The sequence below is a fragment of the Polypterus senegalus genome, chromosome 3 (assembly GCF_016835505.1).
Source record: "Polypterus senegalus isolate Bchr_013 chromosome 3, ASM1683550v1, whole genome shotgun sequence".
NCBI classification, from domain to species: domain Eukaryota; kingdom Metazoa; phylum Chordata; class Cladistia; order Polypteriformes; family Polypteridae; genus Polypterus; species Polypterus senegalus.
The window spans coordinates 129,139,770-129,159,267 of NC_053156.1; the positions used below are offsets into that span (position 1 = coordinate 129,139,770).

General features: G+C 37.3%; 1 protein-coding gene and 1 long non-coding RNA gene across 2 annotated transcripts in view; one reads left to right on the plus strand and one right to left on the minus strand.

The window, feature by feature from the left end:
• mettl24 (methyltransferase like 24) overlaps positions 1-8,458 on the minus strand; it is a 330,987-nt gene extending 322,529 nt beyond the window's left edge. The window contains exon 1 of the mRNA XM_039747924.1: positions 7,706-8,458. Within this exon, the coding sequence (XP_039603858.1) occupies positions 7,706-7,984 (279 nt within the window). The 5' untranslated portion in view covers positions 7,985-8,458. The remainder of the gene's footprint in view (positions 1-7,705) is intronic.
• LOC120525542 lies at positions 7,864-19,124 on the plus strand. The gene is made up of 3 exons (XR_005632970.1): positions 7,864-7,952; positions 13,291-13,474; positions 18,922-19,124. It is a non-coding gene; the product is annotated as an uncharacterized LOC120525542 (long non-coding RNA).
• The last annotated feature ends 374 nt before the right edge of the window (positions 19,125-19,498 follow it).

Here is a 19,498-nt window from a genome sequence, read left to right on the forward strand (position 1 = left end):
GCAATTTTCACTACGCTATAACTTAAGTTTATTACATAGAGAATTCACAAAAAATTATTTTTGTTGCCAATAGACAGCAGCACCTGCCCTGCATTCCAAAATAGCGGGGAGATGGTTGTCGGTCGAATAGCAATTATTTTGATTTATATTGTTTTCCTGCATTACATTAAAAGTTGCATAATTAGATCTGGACCACCCTATAGAGAGACCCTCAAATACCGCAATTCTGCAATTAATTATGAATTCTTCTCATCAGTTGCTATCATAATAATCTGCTTTATGATACGAAAGATCAACATTAGAGTGGCAAATAATTACACAAATGTAATAGAAAAGTTCAGGTAACTTGGTTCCTAGGGCACAAAGCCTACTGATACTCACGTCCAAATTATTTCACATGGGCAACAACATACCTTGCAATTCAAAGAAGAAAAAAATAATACTGGCATGATGTTAAATCTTTAGCAGAACATATCATGATGGTGGTGGTCATGAACTATTCTGCCCACACTGGAAAAGACAGGTAGCAGCCCTGGACAGGGTGGAAGGTCATTGTGGGACAATTAACATACACCCACATTCAAATACACCAGCCAGGACAACAGGGAAATGACATCTAAACTAAAACACACATGTCTAAAGATGTGAGAAGAAGATCATAGTACCCAGTGGAAAACCTATCAATATCAAAGCCCATTTTCCAAGTTCACAAAAATTAACCAGTTACCTCCCAGACCCTTTACTTCCACTTTTCGTGGTTGTGGACATCCTTTGGTTGAGACACATTCTTTTCAGATCATCAGATTCCAACACCAACCATATCTTCTTTGACGTCTCTCTTATCTTATCCCCTCCACCTCTAATATGGGGCACCCATTTACTCAAATCTGCTCTGCCTTTTCTCCACATTCCCAAACCACCTTAATCTGTTTTTCCTTAGCACTATATCTACCATTGTGACACAAAGTCTCTCTTAAACTGGTCTTCAACTTCCTCTCACTCTGTGACGCTCCTCACACCCCTCTGATCTTTCTTGCTTTGTTTCGTGTTCCGATTTTATAAGCTGTCTTACTCTCAACAGAGCATACTATTCCTCACACTGCTTCTTTAACATGTGCCTTTTACTCCAAGACTTCCTGTTGCCTTCAACATTTCCAAAACTACTCCAGTTGGGTCAGCTGCTTTACCTTTCTTTATCTTTTCAGTGCTTTGGAGTCCTCCTCTTTTACAGCTTTGTCGTTCTATTTTCACACAAATGCAAAACACGTAGCAACTTTTTCATACTTTAACATGAAAATCCTTAAACCCATCAATCACAATGTTTCTTTCAGCATTTTTCAAGCAATTCACACCTATTACATCCTGTCTTCTTTTCAATCCTAAACATATTTTCATTTCCTTACTCATTCTGCAGGTTGGAAATTCATGTCTTTTAGCTTCTTGCATCTTCCTAAATGTTGATCAAATATTTTGCTTTGCTTCCTTACAGATAGTCCCTTCACTTTCTGCCTTTCTTTTGTAACACTCCTTATAGCACCTCTACAATTCCTCATAGCCATGTCTACTTCAATATTCCACCATCATGTTTCCTTGTGTTTTGGTTATTGTCCAAACTGCAGACTTCTGATGCTTTCAACCAGACATTCTCCATTGCTTCATACTTACCAGTCACTCCTGAAAATTCTGTCTCTTCTGTGAATTAAAATTTAACACCATATTCCCTTTAATCTCCAGACATTCAGAACTTGTGACATAGTAGTAGTATACTTTATTATAAAAAGATATCTTACAACCAAGTGGTGTTGCAATACACAACCTCCTCCAGGGATCACCTTCACGATTTCAGCATTTCTTTGATAAACGTTACTTTGCAGTAGCCAACCATACTACTTACACCTTATATGTCATCATCCTGTTTTCCATTTTTTTTAAATGTTGTTGCACATATCTATTCATTAAATCATCAAATTCACAATCTTCTCCCTCTCAACATTCCTTCTATTGAAGCTAAAGCTTCCAGGAACTCCCTCATAACCATCTCCAAAGGCTCCAATGTGCCCATTTAAGTCAACACCCATTACAAGCACCTTTCCCTTAGGCACCCTCAATGTCACCCCCATCAGCTTGTCCAAAAATGTCAGGTAAATGACTACTCACATGAAATAATATAGCAACAAATACTGTAGCTAAAAGAAACAAATATTGTGACCCGACATTTGCGCGATAGACATACGCGCACCGACAAAATAGCGCCAATTAAAACGTGCTGTCAAAATCACGCCGACAAAATCGTGAAAGTTTCATTAAATATGAATTACTAGTTTAAAGCATATATAATAATGTTTATTTTAGAAGTCAAATTATGAGACGTGGCATGCCATCAGCACGGCACGCAGATAGTCCTTAAGATCACGCCCTGCATATGTAGGAAGAATTGCATCAAGAGCGTCCCACTCTCTTGGCCTCTCTCGCGATTTTGTCGTAGCGATTTTGTCAGTGCGCATTTGTCGAAAACCAGTTAGCGGGTTTATCGGCGCTCATTTGTCCGACACGGTTTTGACGGGGAGCATATGTCTATCGCGCTTTTGTAAGTGAACCTTAAATATAAGAGCACATGGAGAATGGCAAAACATAAATACACAAGAGAAGGATAGCAAAGCGTGCACACTGTCAAATGATGGAATAAAATAAAAGACCAATCTTTGATCTATGTACATTAATGAGGCTTTGAGTGACTCAAAAAGTATGAGCGAGTGTGGTAAAGCATGGTAAAGGGACTATGAAACATAACCTATTATAAATAATGCAGTAATGTTTAAATGGTAGATGGTAATGAATACTTGGAAGGTGGCCTTTTAATGAGCAAGACATAAATTGGCATTCAATGGATATAACAAAAAAATGTTATAATAAAATTAAGAGCTTAAATACTGAAGTATTACATAAAACTGGATTGGATAAAGACTAGGGAGTACTAGAGAATTCTAGAAGAGGAAGTTCAACAGTAGGCAGGACTGAGGAAACATCATTAGTAAGAGTGCAAAGTGTGAACTGTGGTGTTGTGCTGATGCTGATGGAAAAACCAGATGACAAGCTGATGTCACATTCCATAACTTCTAATCAGAGGTGATGTCAAACTTTTTGACAGCATTACTGATATTGTTGCTTAATTATGTCAGATTACAGGACTACAGCAAAGTTTCACGAGTTTTCCAATAAGGAATTGTTTAATGGAGCCATGCAAAGGCTTTACAAGTATGGAAAATTCAAGTACAATCTCTGACCCATTTTTCTTCTTTTCCACTATGTCATGGCACTCAAAACACACATCATCAGACAGACGAGTCTCTTATTCCTTGTATCTGAATTTACATGTATTGTACTTCCAGGTGAGTGCTCATTGATTGTTAGCTCTCGCACAAACACATCCCACCCCTGACTTAAGACAAAATCAATCCTTTTTGTTGAGTTGCTGGGTATGTCAGACTACACAACCAGTGATCAGTGGAGTGTACCACAAGTTGACTGCCTTTATCTCACTAAGATTATGTAAATAAAGCCTGCAACTGAAAATCATTGGATAAGTTAAGTAATGTGACATGGCTATAGCTATAAAATTTACTCTGTGCAATGTCTATAAGGAAAGCTGAACCAAAAATGTAAAGAAAATAAAAAAAATTTAAAAAAATTGTTTCTGGCTTTAAGTTATGGAAATTGAGCAAAAAATAGATATACTGTAATACACAAAAGGTATATATTTACAATATCATGAAAAACCTTTGAAGGAGGTGCTGCCAGGTGACAGACCATTATAATAAAACACAAGTGGTTTGTGTTTCATGGATATTTTAGTATTATTTGCTGTTGTTCAGCAAGAGTTTCATTCTCTATAAAAACATGAGATTAACGATTTTCTCTGCCATAACTACAAACAACATGGGGTAATAAAAAGAATAAAAAATGTCATCTTTGGGTGGAATATTCCTTTAATACTTTTGTAATATAAAAGTTTTTGATCCAAGCATATGGAAAGAGTACTTAAATTTCAACATATCAGCCGTTTCTGTGTTTTTACACAGCAGTGAAACAGTGTACAATGTACAAAACTCTTGCTATTCATATTGAACATGTTCCCCCCCCAAAAAAAAAGTCAACAAAAAACTTTCCTTAATCTTTTCCCGAATTTGAAAGATGTCATCATCAAAATAGCTTACATTGATAAATTGCTATCCAAAATGTCCTATCAATACGTTTTTCTTTAAAGGCACCAATTTTTCCTGCAAAGGAGAAATAGTAAATTACAATTTTAAACTGCAAATTATACATTTTTTTCCATTATTTTAATTCATTAACTTGTGTAAATACGCATTGTTACAATAACATAAATGTAAACAATTTCCAAAAACAATGTTTCACAAAAGGTAATATTTTACCTTGTCTATGATCTATTTAACATCTGAACAGTCAATGACATAGTTTTTTAAGATAGGAAACAGGAGACAAATTGATTTTATCTTACCATGCCTGTGTTAGTGACTTTGTTTAAGAAAAATACTAAACAAGACAAACATTTCAGCTTGCTGTCTGTGAGCATCCCTCTAGAATGCAAACATTAGCATGATGCTGTTGAGCTGGTATAGGAATTCTGCTGTTAAAACAGGCTGTATGTGTCAGCCATCCTGTTAAGTCTCTAGTTGAAACAAATAATCTTCACAGCTCACATGTCGCACTGCTAAAACACTTACTCAAACTTATCTAACAGACAATATGTCTTCAGCACAAAAGGGAGAATCTAAATTGCTTTCCTTTTAAAATATCTCATTTTCACTGTTTACCTGAACAGCACAAGCATGACTTTTTGACAGGAACTTGTTACTGCCAATAAATGATTTAAATAAATGCCTGTGCTAAAACATTTTAATGATTAAAAGCTTTATATTGGGTGACGAAGTGAAAAAGTGGGTAGCTCTGCTGCCTCAAACCTCTCCGAAATGGCTTTAAAGTCACAATCTAGTTTGATGCTTGCACACATCTATATCAAGATAACTAGTGACTCTCAATTGGCCCACTGTGTGTGATTAGTTCCTAACATATATTAAATACTGCCAGACAGGCTCTTATCCACCCAAGCACCAAGATTCTAATAATTGATATTAGAGTATACAGTAAAAGGAAAGATGAAAATTAATATTTAATAAAATCTTAGAGTTCACACCAACTGCAACGGAGTAGCTTGCTCAAAATCCAAAATACCATATAAATACACACACTATAGTAGTAAAACTATAAAGTACATAAAAGTACTCTGTGTTAACATTTACTAGTAAAGAAAACATGTAAGCAGAGAATCCATTGTAGTTAAACTGTTTTATGAAAGATGAACTGAATTTTTAGGTTAGCTGTGCTGATTATTTCATGTGATTGAATAGCTCATAGACATGTGTTGAGTCCACTTTGTCAGGTAAAACTCTGCTTACCACATAACTAGTAAAGTCATCTAAACTGGAGACATTGAACATACAATGCTATTTAAAGTATATAGGCAGTGAGTGTCTGTGTATGGGGGAAGAATAGGCAAGACTAATGGCTTTGAGTGTTTTTGGGAAGTATTTACCAGAAGCTTAGGAATTAATCAATTTTGAACAACAGTTTCCAATGTCACAAAAGGTCACCATCCAGAACATATTCAGCCACTGGTTGCCCTGTGGGTGACAACAGACCATTAATGAAAAAGGCCAATGGTGACTTAGATAATCTGTTAAATTACAGACAGGCTGCTGTCAATCAACTAGCTGCTATGAAAAAAAGTGTGACTGAATGATATGTTTGAGAACACAAAGTATACTGTACCTCTATAGAGACAGAATTGTTGGATTTCTACTGCTGTCAAATGAAAAAGATTTTGCAAGCACAAACATTAAATACTGGTGTAGCAGGCAGTAAAGAATAATCAGTCAATTACTGTGATTAGTCGTTTAAATTGCATTATTTAAGCACTCGCTGTTTTTGATATATTGAATATTTATATTTTACTCACACATGTATATTCACATTATATTTATATACAGTACACATGATAAGTACAGTAGTTGGGCTGTTATAGAAATAATGCTTGGTTACATGAAATATGGATGGATGGATGGAAAGCTTAATTAATCTTCAGCAGCAGAGAGTACAGAAAACACTAAGAACAGTGATAACACTTTATTTCAGTTGTGAAGTTCCAATAAAGAGTCAACAAGCAAAAGAAACAGAAGATGATGTAAACTATGTACATGTAGAAAGTAATTTCCATGTGAAACCATTTAAAGTGGCAGGAAATGGACATTTAATGGGATGAACTTTCTAAAATCAAAGCATGCGACTCTGAACTGAGCAGTGTTACAAAACCTATCCAAAGAAACAAGGCAAGAACCAGCATGAGGTCAGTCTATCACAGGCTGTAATTGCAGATACCCCAGCCTTACTCATACTGGGCCACCAGTTAAACAAACATACACAGTTTTTACATACAAAAGAACTACAGTATATATACAAAAAACTACACAAATAAGGGGAGAACACGTAAACTAAATAGTGACTAGATCTAAAGTTGTGGTGCTTCGGCAGTCCTAGAAACAAAGTAGTTAATAACTGCCTGTTTGAGAATTCAGCATATTTACAAAAAAAACGTGTTGAATATAGATCTACAGACACAATGGGGGAAGAAGTAGAACAAACATATTTAAATAAATACTAATGAAAATACATTTTAAAAATCAATCAACCAAAAAAAGTTACAACTAAATCGAGACTTAGTTGCTCATCCTTGCCTTCCAGAAATGTTCTTTACATTAACTTTAAAATCTGCTCAGCTAGGCTTTGTGGGAGTGCGATAGCCTTTACCTGGTGTTGTGGTAATACATTTGCTCTTGTTTTAATTGATTCCTCGGTTTTCATAGTGCTTTCTTCTCTCCCCCTAATGTCATGTCGTTTCCAAGCTCCACCTAGCGTCTCAGTATTACGCATTCCTATATCGACGACAGGTTTAATTTTATTCATTTCATGATTCTGCAAGTTTGGTACACTACTGGAATGGAACTTGAAATAGCAGCAGCTGTATAAAATACGCATTGTCCTGTTTCGATTCTCACGGTAAAGAAAAAACAATTAGGGAAAATAAATGTATATCTTGTTAGGTCTTCACGTCAATGTCCTAAAATTTGCTTCATAACTGCCAATTGCTTTTGTACAATTAATCCTATTTAAACTGGAACACAAGTTGACAGACAATACTTAATTCACAATGGCACAAGCCGCTAACAATTCTACAGAGCATCAAATTTTAAAAAACGTAATTTTCTTACCCGATTAAAATTATTGAAACTATTAAAATAACGTCCTGCTGGAGTGATACCTTTCCAAAGGGATTTTTAAAAGGTTGATTTTCAATCCAGCTGCATTTGACATAGCGGCTTACTCAGGAAACGAGTAACTGTTCTAACAATACCGCACGAAAAGAATAAAGAGAAAATACATTCTGAACACAGTAAGGAAAATATGCAAATCATTTAGAACAATTAAAGAAAATTATTGTAATCCACCTCAGGGCTTACAAAGAGAATTTACTTAAAGAAAGAATAATAAACGAGAGGGTCATAGCTCAGTAGAGCCGTTTGTCCCGCTTAAAACACAAAAAATCCGTGTTAGCTGCTGCGACGCTTACCTTCCTCTGCTGCTCGACGCCCACCTTGCCCTCCTCAGCTGGCACAGTGGGCTCCTTCTTGTCACTTTTTGCGCCCGTCTCTTGTCTCCTAGTGTGCGCATTAAGCGGTGCAAAACCGGCCCTCCCCTGAGCCAGTGGGGCTTCGTGGTGGCGTTGCCGGCTGAGAAAGTGGAACCGGGACCGGCCGAACTCCATGAAGACCTGCACGCCAAGGAGCACCGTACAAAGGGACACGCAGAGCCTCACGGTGAGGCTCTTCCTCCACTTATCTCTACTCATTTCTGCGAATCTTTGCTTTGGCGAGTTCGCTTGGCTTGTTTTAGGTAATTTCTGTTCACGTCAGCGACTCCTCATCCACAGCCGCACACGTTCCCGTCCAAATTGAGCGCCGCTTCTACGACCCTTTAACTCACTCTCGCAGTTCGGCATTACTGCTTTGGATGGAGAGCTGAGCTCGTAAGTAAAAGTTACTTTGTAAACACTCCTGGAGTTCCCTCGCGTATCCTCTAGTCCCGCCTTCCAGAGTGCGCACAGCTGCTCACGTCTGGCGGCGTACGGTTATTATACATCAGTCCTAATTGTACTCGCTATCAACCACAAGGGGCCATTGTCTCTGAACGGCTGTTTCGCAGGGGAAGCGTATGAAAGTGCGACATGGCAGCAAGATCCGCTTTGCGAGGGTTTCTATTCGTTTGGGATGCTCAGGTCTGTAAACATGGGAAATCTGTGCACGCGGACACAACTGTTAACAGGTATCGTAGCAGTACAATGAATTGTCAATCCCGTGCAGGGTGATAAATTCAGAAAATGTTGCTGCAGAACTACTTTCTTCTGATTGCCGGTGTTCTGTTGAACCACGCAACCTATCGAAATATGCTTCTGCGCATGCACAGTATACATTTTTCTAGTCAAGTTTATTAAATAAGAAAAAAAAAATATTCAGACCCTACTAAAATTATTATTTGTCATCTAAGCCGTTAGAAGCAAACCTATCCAATGCCTTTCCCATTTTAATGTTTTTTCTTGTCCAACATTGTTGTGATTGTAAGCCGAACACGACTGATATGTGCAAGCTTAGAAAAAAAATTTGGCTGATGGTGAGTAATACCATAAAAATGTTATGTTCATTCCAACGTTTTCACTTTTAAACGTGTAAATATTTGTATGTGTAGCTTATTTCGACAAGACAGCACAAATCGACAAAATACTGGACTTTTTACACACATTGTACAAGTGGCACAGGGTCATTTTAACATACAGGTACAATGGGCACTGGCCGAGGGCCCCAGGAGAATAGGGACCTACAACGTTTCTGATGCCTATGTACAGTATGTTTCTGTTTTACTATTAAAACAGGGGACCCAGCCAGTGCACTACTTTGCCCTGATGTCTGTCAGCTGTCTATATCTAGTATCCACTGTCTAAACCCAGTACATTTAATGTTTTCCTTTCTGTTTTTGTTTTCACAGCCTTTGCAGCATTTGTAGTCTGACCTTCAGTTAACCAGGAGATGGTTTCCCTTTCAAAAAAATCTGTTCAGCTACACTACAACTGCAGGAATTTTAAAGCCATTTAACCAGTCTAAAAAATTAAAATTTCAGCTTCCATCATTCATAACATTACATTGTTTTATAGTGTGATTCCACGACAGAGATGGACTGGTCATTTCGACTACCAATCAGTTAGTGTTTGCCCAATTATGTTGGGCCAGTCTGGTCTAAAATTCCAAAATGCCTGTCGACCCCAGGTTCGAAAATATTAGAATATTCCCATCCATTTGCTTCTGGGTTAGTTCCTAGCCTTGAACTCAGTGATTCTGGGATGGGATCCACAGGGCAATTAGCGGATCTTGTAAACAGTTGGCAGACTGGATTGATTTTTAATTGAATATGGTCAGTTTTATTTGTAGCTGAAAGGTCAATGTTCCCATCACAATACATGCAAGTCAGTAACTCCTCTTGAATTGATAAAATGTTTACCCTTTACAGGAAAACAGAGAAAAGTTCAAAAGTGCATTGCCTCACAGTCTGGCTCAAATCCAGCAGGGATGCTTTAGGAATTAAATCCCCATTTGTTTCAATGTTTCTCTCTCTCTCTCTCTCTCTCTCTCTCTCTCTCTCTCTCTCTCTCTCTCTCAAAATAGATAGTTGAAATATCATATTCTTTTTGTTCTTAACATTAGCCATATCATACATATTGCATACCAGGGATTTTTCCTGCCTTGCATTCAAACCTGCTGGGTAGGCTCTAGGTTTCCAGTGATCCTGCCCTGATAAACATGTTTAGATAATGTATATATTGTTCTTAATCTCAGATGCTGTCTCTATCATTTTGTGCCTTTCCATACTCCTATTACCTGCTCTTGCTTTGCTCATTCTGGGTTTACTGTTCTTATTATGGACTATTCAAGTGTCACTGCCCTTAACCTTCACACTACTGTGTTTTCTAATGTTTTATATCTTTTCATGCCTGCAGGTGGCAAAATTTTGTCTATAAATTGAGATGGAATCAGAGATCAATATGGCTGGTAGAAAATAACAAAGTCCAGTATTCATTATAAGCACATTGTCTTGGAGTGGGATATGTTGTGTGGTATATTAATTTAGAGTAAAAAATCCTCACACCTTAAAATTCTTCTAAATTTCATTACAAATTGGCCCATTCTGTTCAATAAAAGGAAAAGGAAAAAAGTGCCAAAAGGCAGTGCAGATTTGTTCAGCACAAATGACAGAAAATATTTTAAAAATTGTGTAAAATTGTTCATATTCTTTACCTGGTTTTGGTTATGCTTGTTTTTTACCAAAAAAAAAAACAAACCCAAATAGTAAAGTGTGTTGTGTAGTGTAGTAAGCTTCCATTTATATTAAATACATATTTTATCCAAACCCATTAAATGTGCAGTTCTGTCTCATTGTGACACAAAAACTAAACTTCATAGTAGCTCTTTAACTCTTTTAGGGCATTTTTTTTTTCTTATCTCCCAGGACTGAATATTTTTCCAAAAACTAACATTTTTTAAAAAAGAACACAAAGCAATTGTTTAACATATCAAATGAACAAAAAATATTTACTTTTGACAAATATTGCTGTCTTGTATGTTGTATGAGCCTGAATACTCTATGATTTTACATACATCTCACATACATTTTACACAGCAAAGTCCTGCAAACTCTGATCTAGCTCAAAGCAGCCAATTTCAGTCGTTGCCACATTGCACTATTTACAATACGTGTTGCTTTGGTGCCTACTTTTCAATTGTCTGTTTCTGCACTTTCTCACATATATGGTTAGTGTGTACTGTAGAGAGACAAGTCACCCTTTTGCCATCGTGCCATTCCACTGCCACCAAGTTTTCTGCCCACATGAAAACCATATTGTCACCTCTTTTCATCTTCTGAAACTTTATGAACTTTATGCATGGCATTATAGCCTGGCTCACCCCATGGGATTTGCTTCTGTTTATTACAGAAGTGAATAAAACTTTGCAGCAGCACGTACCTATCACCATGCTGCATAACCTGTCCAAAGCCACCAGGGGATAAAGCACGTTTGGACCAATGCTCCCTGAAGTTATATCACCAGTTCTGTCCCATCTCTATTTGTAATACCACAGCACGCTTCATCTCGTCTTTTGTTGTGGGTTTACACTTTGAAAAATGAGAATGCGATGCAAACGCAGCTCGCGATTCAAAAAATTTCTCTGCCTACCTGTTTGTCTCGTCTGACAGTAGCTGAAAAGCAGCATCAGGAGAGAGCAGCCTGAAGTACAGCAGCTGGTGATCTGTTGTGTCCAACAGCAAGCCATGCCGTCTTGTGAAGTCCAGTAGCCAGATCGGCTCTCAACGGATCAATGTCTGTGTATTTATCCCACGCGATTATCGCCCTCTATCCCTGGATGTCCACTTTAGTCGACATCCGCCCTAAAAGAGTTAACCATGCCATAATTACTTAAAAAACTGAAACTAACATATATAAAAATAAAATAGAATAAAAACTAAATTAAAACTAAAAATACACGATGAAGGAATACTAAAACTAAACTGAATTTCCAAGTAAGGTCAGAAAAACTTTAGAAATAAAAACTAATATAAAAAGGCAAAACTATAATAACCCTTGGTATAGACTCATCTGACCATTCTCAACAAGATCTGTCACTCTCTAAAAGGCAGAGTCCAGTTGTCTGCCTCTTAAACACCACGCCAAAGTCTTCTCTGTTCCGTCCTCTTTCCACCTGTCAGTGTGCATTAACCCCACATTTCCACTCTAGAGTGAGTTCAGAGACTCACTGGCTCAATGGCATTTTATCCCCTATTTTGGTGTCACTTACAGCCAAAGCCTGAATTACTTTCAAAGTCAAAAGTAGCACACTTTTCCTACAGGGCCATTAGGCTATTTCTCACCCAGCAGATCCCAGTGCCCCTCAAAATGCAGGGATTGTCAGGCAACTTCAGGGCTACTCGCTTCAAAGGGTAAAACAAGCCCACTCCTCCCATCCAGGGCTGTCTGCTGTCATCTAATGAGCTGGAGGGTAATAACTGGCTTTCTTCCAGTCTTCGTCCTTAAACAGCAATGGAGTTCCAGCTTTCCTAGCTAGGAACCATATGCTTTTTCCAATTAGCCAAGAAGTAGGCTGGCCTTTTGCCAAGCCTCCACAGTCTGTCTGTCTCTCTCTTTCTCACTCTGTCTTGCTCATACATGTGAGATGAATTGCTTTCTGGTATGCCCACTACAGCTTCAGGATTTAACCCACCTACTTCATTAGGACATTTAATGAATTGCACTGAAAGATCTAGCATCTAATGGCTTTTATTACATTGATCAATTGAATGACATTCAGAACATCAAAATGTTAACATCTACAGTACAGTATATACTACAGGATTCAGTCTCATAATGAATTCAGTTAAGAGCTGTATCATGCTGAATTCACAATCTCAAATAATTCATGAACACATACATAATATAAAATTCAGTACTCTGCTAAATTAAGTATTCTATGTCAAGCATCTTGCTTAATTTGGTTCAATTTTAGGTTACTCTGATTACTGTTATATTTGGTATTCTATGCAATAAAAGCTCATCATTTAGTATTGTTATGGTTTTACAACAGGAAGCACAATGCATGTCATGCTTGATAGTCTGTGGACCTTTAATAGTGGTCATTAATTTAGATAATATAGAGATACTGTATGAACCTGAAACAATAAATAAAAAGAATGAATATCTAAGATTTTCCACAAATAAAAATGGAATTTAACTCCTTGATTATTAGACTTTGATATTTAACAAATCACCAGATATTCTTGTCTGTATAAGTAAATGAAGCCTTTCCAGCTAGCATCTTGTGACACCTCCTTTATCCTTCTTTAACTTCACATAATTATCAGTCACTGAGATCTTGCTAGAGGGCTATTTTCACACTCCTCTTTCATACTCATTATCCAACAATCAATTAAAAAAGCCTGCCAGCAGTGCAATAGAGGTAAGTAGAGCTCATGCAAATGATACATGGAAAAGTAAAGAGTTATTTCTTACTATTTACAATCTTCTTTCACACTCAAATTACATGTTCTATCTTTCTGCAGAAAAGACTGACCCTACTGATTAATCCAGTGAAGATGTGCATGCCAGATTGCGCCCTAAGTGGAACTGTATTGTGTCCAAAAGCAACTGGTTCTTGTATTTGCAAAATACAGTATAATGTGGCATCTTAGAAAAGCCTGATTACATGGACAGTATCTCTCGCACTGCACAACACTTGGACCCCAGGTCAGTTTACAGATAAGGTGCCCTGAGTAAAGTTTTTGTGCTTTTCAAAACTGCTAAATCCAATGTATTAAAATATGGGTTTAAATTTTTTTTTTTAAGTAAGCGCTAATTTAAACAATAAAATTATTTGTGAGGTGTTATCTTTTGGATGTCTTTCACATTTTAATGGTTTCTTGTTCTGGAATATTAATTCACTTTTGATTTTATTAATAATATTGATTACAAAAATATAAATATTACACAAAGTAAAATTTTAAAGATTATGTCAAAATAACTAAACCAAAGAGATTCATTTGGATTTTCTGTTTACATAATGGAATTAATTGTAGTATTCATAGCATATACATGATACAGGTCTAATTCCATTAGAACGGACTCTGTTTTAACAAAATCCTCAATTTAATATATATATATATATATATATATATATATATATATATATATATATATAGTGAGATGTGGCCGGCTTGTCATCCAGGCCAATACCCCCAGGCCACCAGATGGAGCCCTCCCTGCAGTATGGAGGTGCCCCGAAGACCAGCAGGGAATCATGGACGCTGTAGTTTTTATCCTCAGCCCTGCTGGATACCTCAGGGCACGCAAGAGGGTGCTACAGGAAGGACCGAGGACTCATTTGTGCCCTATGACCTGGAAGTTCGCCATAGGAAGAACGACGGGCTTCCTGGGTGAAGAAAAGAATTTTTACCTGACCCGGAAGTGATTGAGGATCACATGGACTGGAGATTGAGAACATTTCCGGGTCAGGGAATATAAAAGGACTGTGGGAGCTCCCAGACGGCGATCTGAGCTGGGTGGAAGGGTGGCAACGCGTCTGGGAGCTGGAGGATTGGTTTATTGTGTTTATTATTGTAGTATTTGTTATTATATGAGTATTGTGGTGGAGGGTGTGCTTTGTACACTGTGGCAACAAAATAAAGTCAACAATTGGACTTTTACCTGGTATCTGGAGTCATGGACAGGGGTTCAAGGGAGCGAGAGCACCCCCTATCGACCACAATATATACTAGCAAAATACCCGCGCTTCGCAGCGGCGAAGTACTGCCTTAAAATTTTTATTAAGAAGAAAATTAAACCTTTTTAAACTGAGGGAAAATATACCAATAATTATTTGTTAAGGATCTCTTTGTATGCCACGTTGTCAGTTCGGCCCCCTAGTTGTAATATGACCAAGCTGTAGCTGTGCGCTGATCTTACTCTTGAGCATGCAACGTACAGTTGGCCATGTGAACAGTTGTCTTGTTTCAAATCTCACAGCTTGGATTGCTACTGTCATAATCGGTTTGAGTTTCATGGTTTGTTTCAATTATGACAGTATTTGTAAGACTTGTTTTGAAGAGACATTCGGCATCTGTCAAGCGTTGTAAGTATATAACCAGTTGCATTGATAACTTCACATCCAACTTTTGAGAGTTTAAACATTTCTAAACATCAAAGTGTCCACTACTGAAATCGTCACCTGTGAATCTAAGATGTTTAAGAGGCATTGGCGGTTGTCCAAAGGTGTAAACTATTTGGCCATTTCGGCACACTTGAAAGCGACAACCGAACAATTCAGCGGCAGCCATCAACTCACATGCAGATGCATAGGTGAAGGGCTTAAGCATTTCACTCTTCTAGTGCTCCTGTGTAGTATAATTATCTCCTGTACCGTCATCAGTCCACACCTTGAACCTGTCCCACTCATTCAATACATAAGACACAATGTTCCTCCGGAGTGAGCCTGATATGGCCGTGCAATATGTAACAAAGAGAATGGAAAAGGCAGGTGCCATCTCCGGCCATGGAAACCACTCGGTAAGTGACAGTTCTTTGATCGATGGTGATCATCTCGATAGACATGTTAATGGGGGTACAGTTGGAATGATAAAGGAAATGGGTACCTGAACAATGTAAAGTAAGTCTAAAATACCTACACAATAACTATAATCGTAATAAATGAACAATAAAACAGCGGAGAAGCCGTGGATTAAATAAAAAGGCTGTAGTTATCAGCAGGGAGACGTGAATACCATGGCGAAGCAAGGAAGGGAATGTAGAGACTGGAGCGACAGACGGCCTTATATAGGCAGGCAGCCAACAACGTGGGAGGCGTTGGGATGGGGGACCCAACACTGCCTCACACGGTGACTGAGCTGCAGGCTATGGGCATATATATGTACATAAGTAGGATTCAGTTAGCGTTGGGAACCCGTGTACCAAATTTCTTGAAGATTGGCCCATAAGTAACAAAGACCGTTGAAAAGTTCAATATGGCAGCCGACAGTGGCATCATACCACCGAAATAAGTACCAAATTTCAGTCTTCTACCTACACGGGAAGTTGGAGAATTAGTGACGTTGGAAACTTCAATATGGCGGCTGAGAGTGGCGTCACACCACTGAAATAAGTACGTACATTGGTTTCGGTTAGCGCAGGAAAGCCGCCTACCAAATTTCGTGAAGATGAGGCCATAAATATGAAAGTTTAACATGGCGAACATTGTCAACCGTTATGACCGCTACGCGTGGAATTTAGAAATGAAACCTGCTTAACTTTTGTAAGTAAGCTGTAAGGAATGAGCCTGCCAAATTTCAGCCTTCTACCTACACGGGAAATTGGAGAATTAGTGACGTTGGAAAGTTCAATATGGCGGCTGACAGTGGCGTCACACCACCGAAATAAGTATGTACACTGGTTTCGGTTAGCGCAGGGAAGCCGCCTACCAAATTTTGTGAAGATGGGGCCATGAATAAGGAAGTTCAACATGGCGGACGTTGTTGACCGTTATGACCGTTACGCGTAGAATTTCGAAATGAAACCTGCTTAACTTTTGTAAGTAAGCTGTAAGAAATGAGCCTGCCAAATTTCAGCCTTCTACCTACACGGGAAGTTGGAGAATTAGTGACATTGGAAACTTCAATATGGTGGCCGACATTGGCATCATACCACTGAAATAAGTACGTACATCGGTTTTGGTTAGCGCAGGGAAGCCACCTACCAAATTTCATGAAGATGGGGCCATAAATAAGAAAGTTCAACATGGCGAACGTTGTCAACCGTTATGACCGCTACACGTAGAATTTAGAAATGAAATCTGCTTAACTTTTGTAAGTAAGCTGAAAGGAATGAGCCTGCCAAATTTCAGCCTTCTACCTACACGGGAAGTTGGAGAATTAGTGATGAATCAGTGAGTGAGTGAGTCAGTCAGTCAGTCAGTCAGTGAGGGCTTTGCCTTTTATTAGTATGGATATATACAATATATATATTTATATATATACAGTATATTTAGTCCTAGCCAATCTCCTATACGACTAGTACTAGAAAAGGACCTCATAAAATGAAGTCTGTTGTATCTGAAAAATTCTTTACAACTAAGTCTTTTTTTTTAAGCGGCAAAACACACGTATTTCTTCTGGCCATACTTGATAGTCTAGCTGTGCATCTCTAATGCTCCACTCTGTTGAGGAGATTGTCACTTTACATTTTATGTCAGTGATGTTATGTGATACACCTGGTTAAGATCAGGGTTGTGGGAGTGCTATGTGACTCAAATAAGGATGTCCGTCAAGTAAACTAAGTAACATAAACATGCAATCCAATTGGTTATTCAGCATAACTCATAAATCATGGAGCTGCTGAGGTCTACAGTTGGACTCTTTTGCAAAAATCTGAGGTCATTACACTGTATTTTATTTCTAGGTTCCACAAGACATGGTATGACATCGCTAAGAACATCGACCATATGGGGGATTCATTTTTGGCTCGGGCTTCAGCAAAAGAGCTGACTTCTGAGCTTCCCTTGAGTTTATGCTACTCAATCTGTTTCCAACGTGTTTCATAAATTCACCAAAATTTCACCCTGTAAATAACTGCACACCATAATCTTTTCATTTTTTTTTTTTGCACATTTGAATGTGTCTTTAAATTTTGTGTTTGAAAATGTATGTATCCAAAGATTCTTATTTTCAAATGTAACCTTTATGTTATTTTTTTTATCATGATATTTTTATTGTGTGTAAAAGTTTTTAATTTGAACAAAACATTGATAATTCACTGAAGAACAAATGGCATCAATTTACAAATCACGCGCTTTTAAAAAAGATAAAACTTTTTTTCTACTTCATCAGTCATTGTTCTAATTCCATTACAATGAAATCCTCATTATAATATTTTTTTATCATCCAAAAGTACTTCATTCTTACAAAAGTTGACATGCATTAAGTTAATGTTTGTTTGTTTATTTATTTATTTGTAATAAATTATGTTCTTAAAATGGATTAAGGAAATTGTTAGCAATTTGCTGGTGTTTATTTTTTTAGCTAACCACTGAAGTTGCAGCAGATATCTTTATGAGTTGTATCATCATGCTTGCTAAGGTAGAAACGTAATCATTACTGAACTTTTATTTAAGATTTTTTTGACCACATGTTAAGTATCCTCCTAATTTACAAATCTATTGTCAGTAAAATGTTGTCTTATCCTTCTTGGTCCACTGCCCCTGGTGAATCTTTCTTTGCCTCTCCACTTCATCTCTCCTGTCTGTTCTGCCTGACTACTTAATGCTGCCTATGGAACATCTTAGTTACAGGCAGGGTTTACAACATACAGCACACAGGATTATGATTATTTTTTTATTAATTCCCTATAGTTTATTTTCATTTTTTATTTTTGAAAGAAATGCAAGAAAATATTTCAAATTTAAGGTTTAGCCTACAATGCTATAGAGATAGGATCCACCTGAAACTGGAAGTGACTTTGGTATTGGTGGTACAATGCCATTTCTGGTTACATATGAGAAATAATAAATAAGTGTGGATATGAATAATGCTTAGGAGCCCATTTTAGGCTGTAGAAGAAGAAGGCCCATTGATATATTGAAATTATTCTGGTTTGACATTGCAGGTCAGTCAGAATCAGTAGCCATAATGATCATAGATGAAAACAATGCTGTATTTTGATTGTGAACAAAAAATACATACTTCTCTTTTAATGTTCTTTATCTTTTGGTGTCATTGAAGAGGTCTTGTGATGCCTCCAATAAAAGCAGCCCCTAGAAAGGAAAAAACAGCTTTCTTTATTAATATTTTTGTGAACAATACTACTATGCTTGAGTAGAGACTTTATGTGAAATAAGTATTATTTTACACATGTACACTTCTCTTGATTCTTGTGTGTGTAACAAAACTGACTATTGAGGTTAAATCTGGTATGAAAATGAGTGTTTTTCATGGTGGATACCCAAAATCCACGCTGTTATTTCACAAGGTCACTAACCAGTGTTGATGTTATAAACAAAAAAATGAAAAAGTTCCTGTTTCACTGTGCCTTTTTTCTAGGCTGAAAAACATATTTAACATGGCCAGTTATCAGCTGCTTAGAAGAGTCTTGTTGTTATATAAATCAGTTGGTCAACTGGTAAAAGTTCTTTTTCTTTCCCCCTCCTACAGTGTAGACCGTTAGGAGTTGCATAAGTGATCACTGAAGTTCTGTCTGGATTTTATGGGTTTTTATCAGCCCAGCCCTTTTTACCTACACCTCTGCACCACTGTGTGTGGATTATCTACAACTAGTTCTGTTTGTACTGTTGCTATCAGGAGGAAATGAACAAGATTCCTGGAGGATATCACTCACAACCATGCTCTTTCAGCAAGTGAAGCCCAGGGATGTCCAAGTTATTGTTTGCTTGAGTTTTGTTACATTTTGTTTACTAAAGTACTTAAGCACCCAAACTGATGACAGGTTAAAAAAATGTAATGTTATTGTATGTTTCAGTCAGGGTTTAATCACTGACTCTGGTATGTTTTCTTCAATTATTTTTTCATTTTATTTTTCAATCATTATTTTACATTTTATGTTTTTTATTGACTTGTCTTTGTATGTAATTTTATTATTTTTGTTAATATTGTATTTTTTAATTATTCTGTATGTATGCACTGTTTATATATTGTATGTTTCGTTACTATATTCCTTATATTATGTGGTTGAAACTTTATGAGGTAGGTGCACCATGACATCACAGCTAAA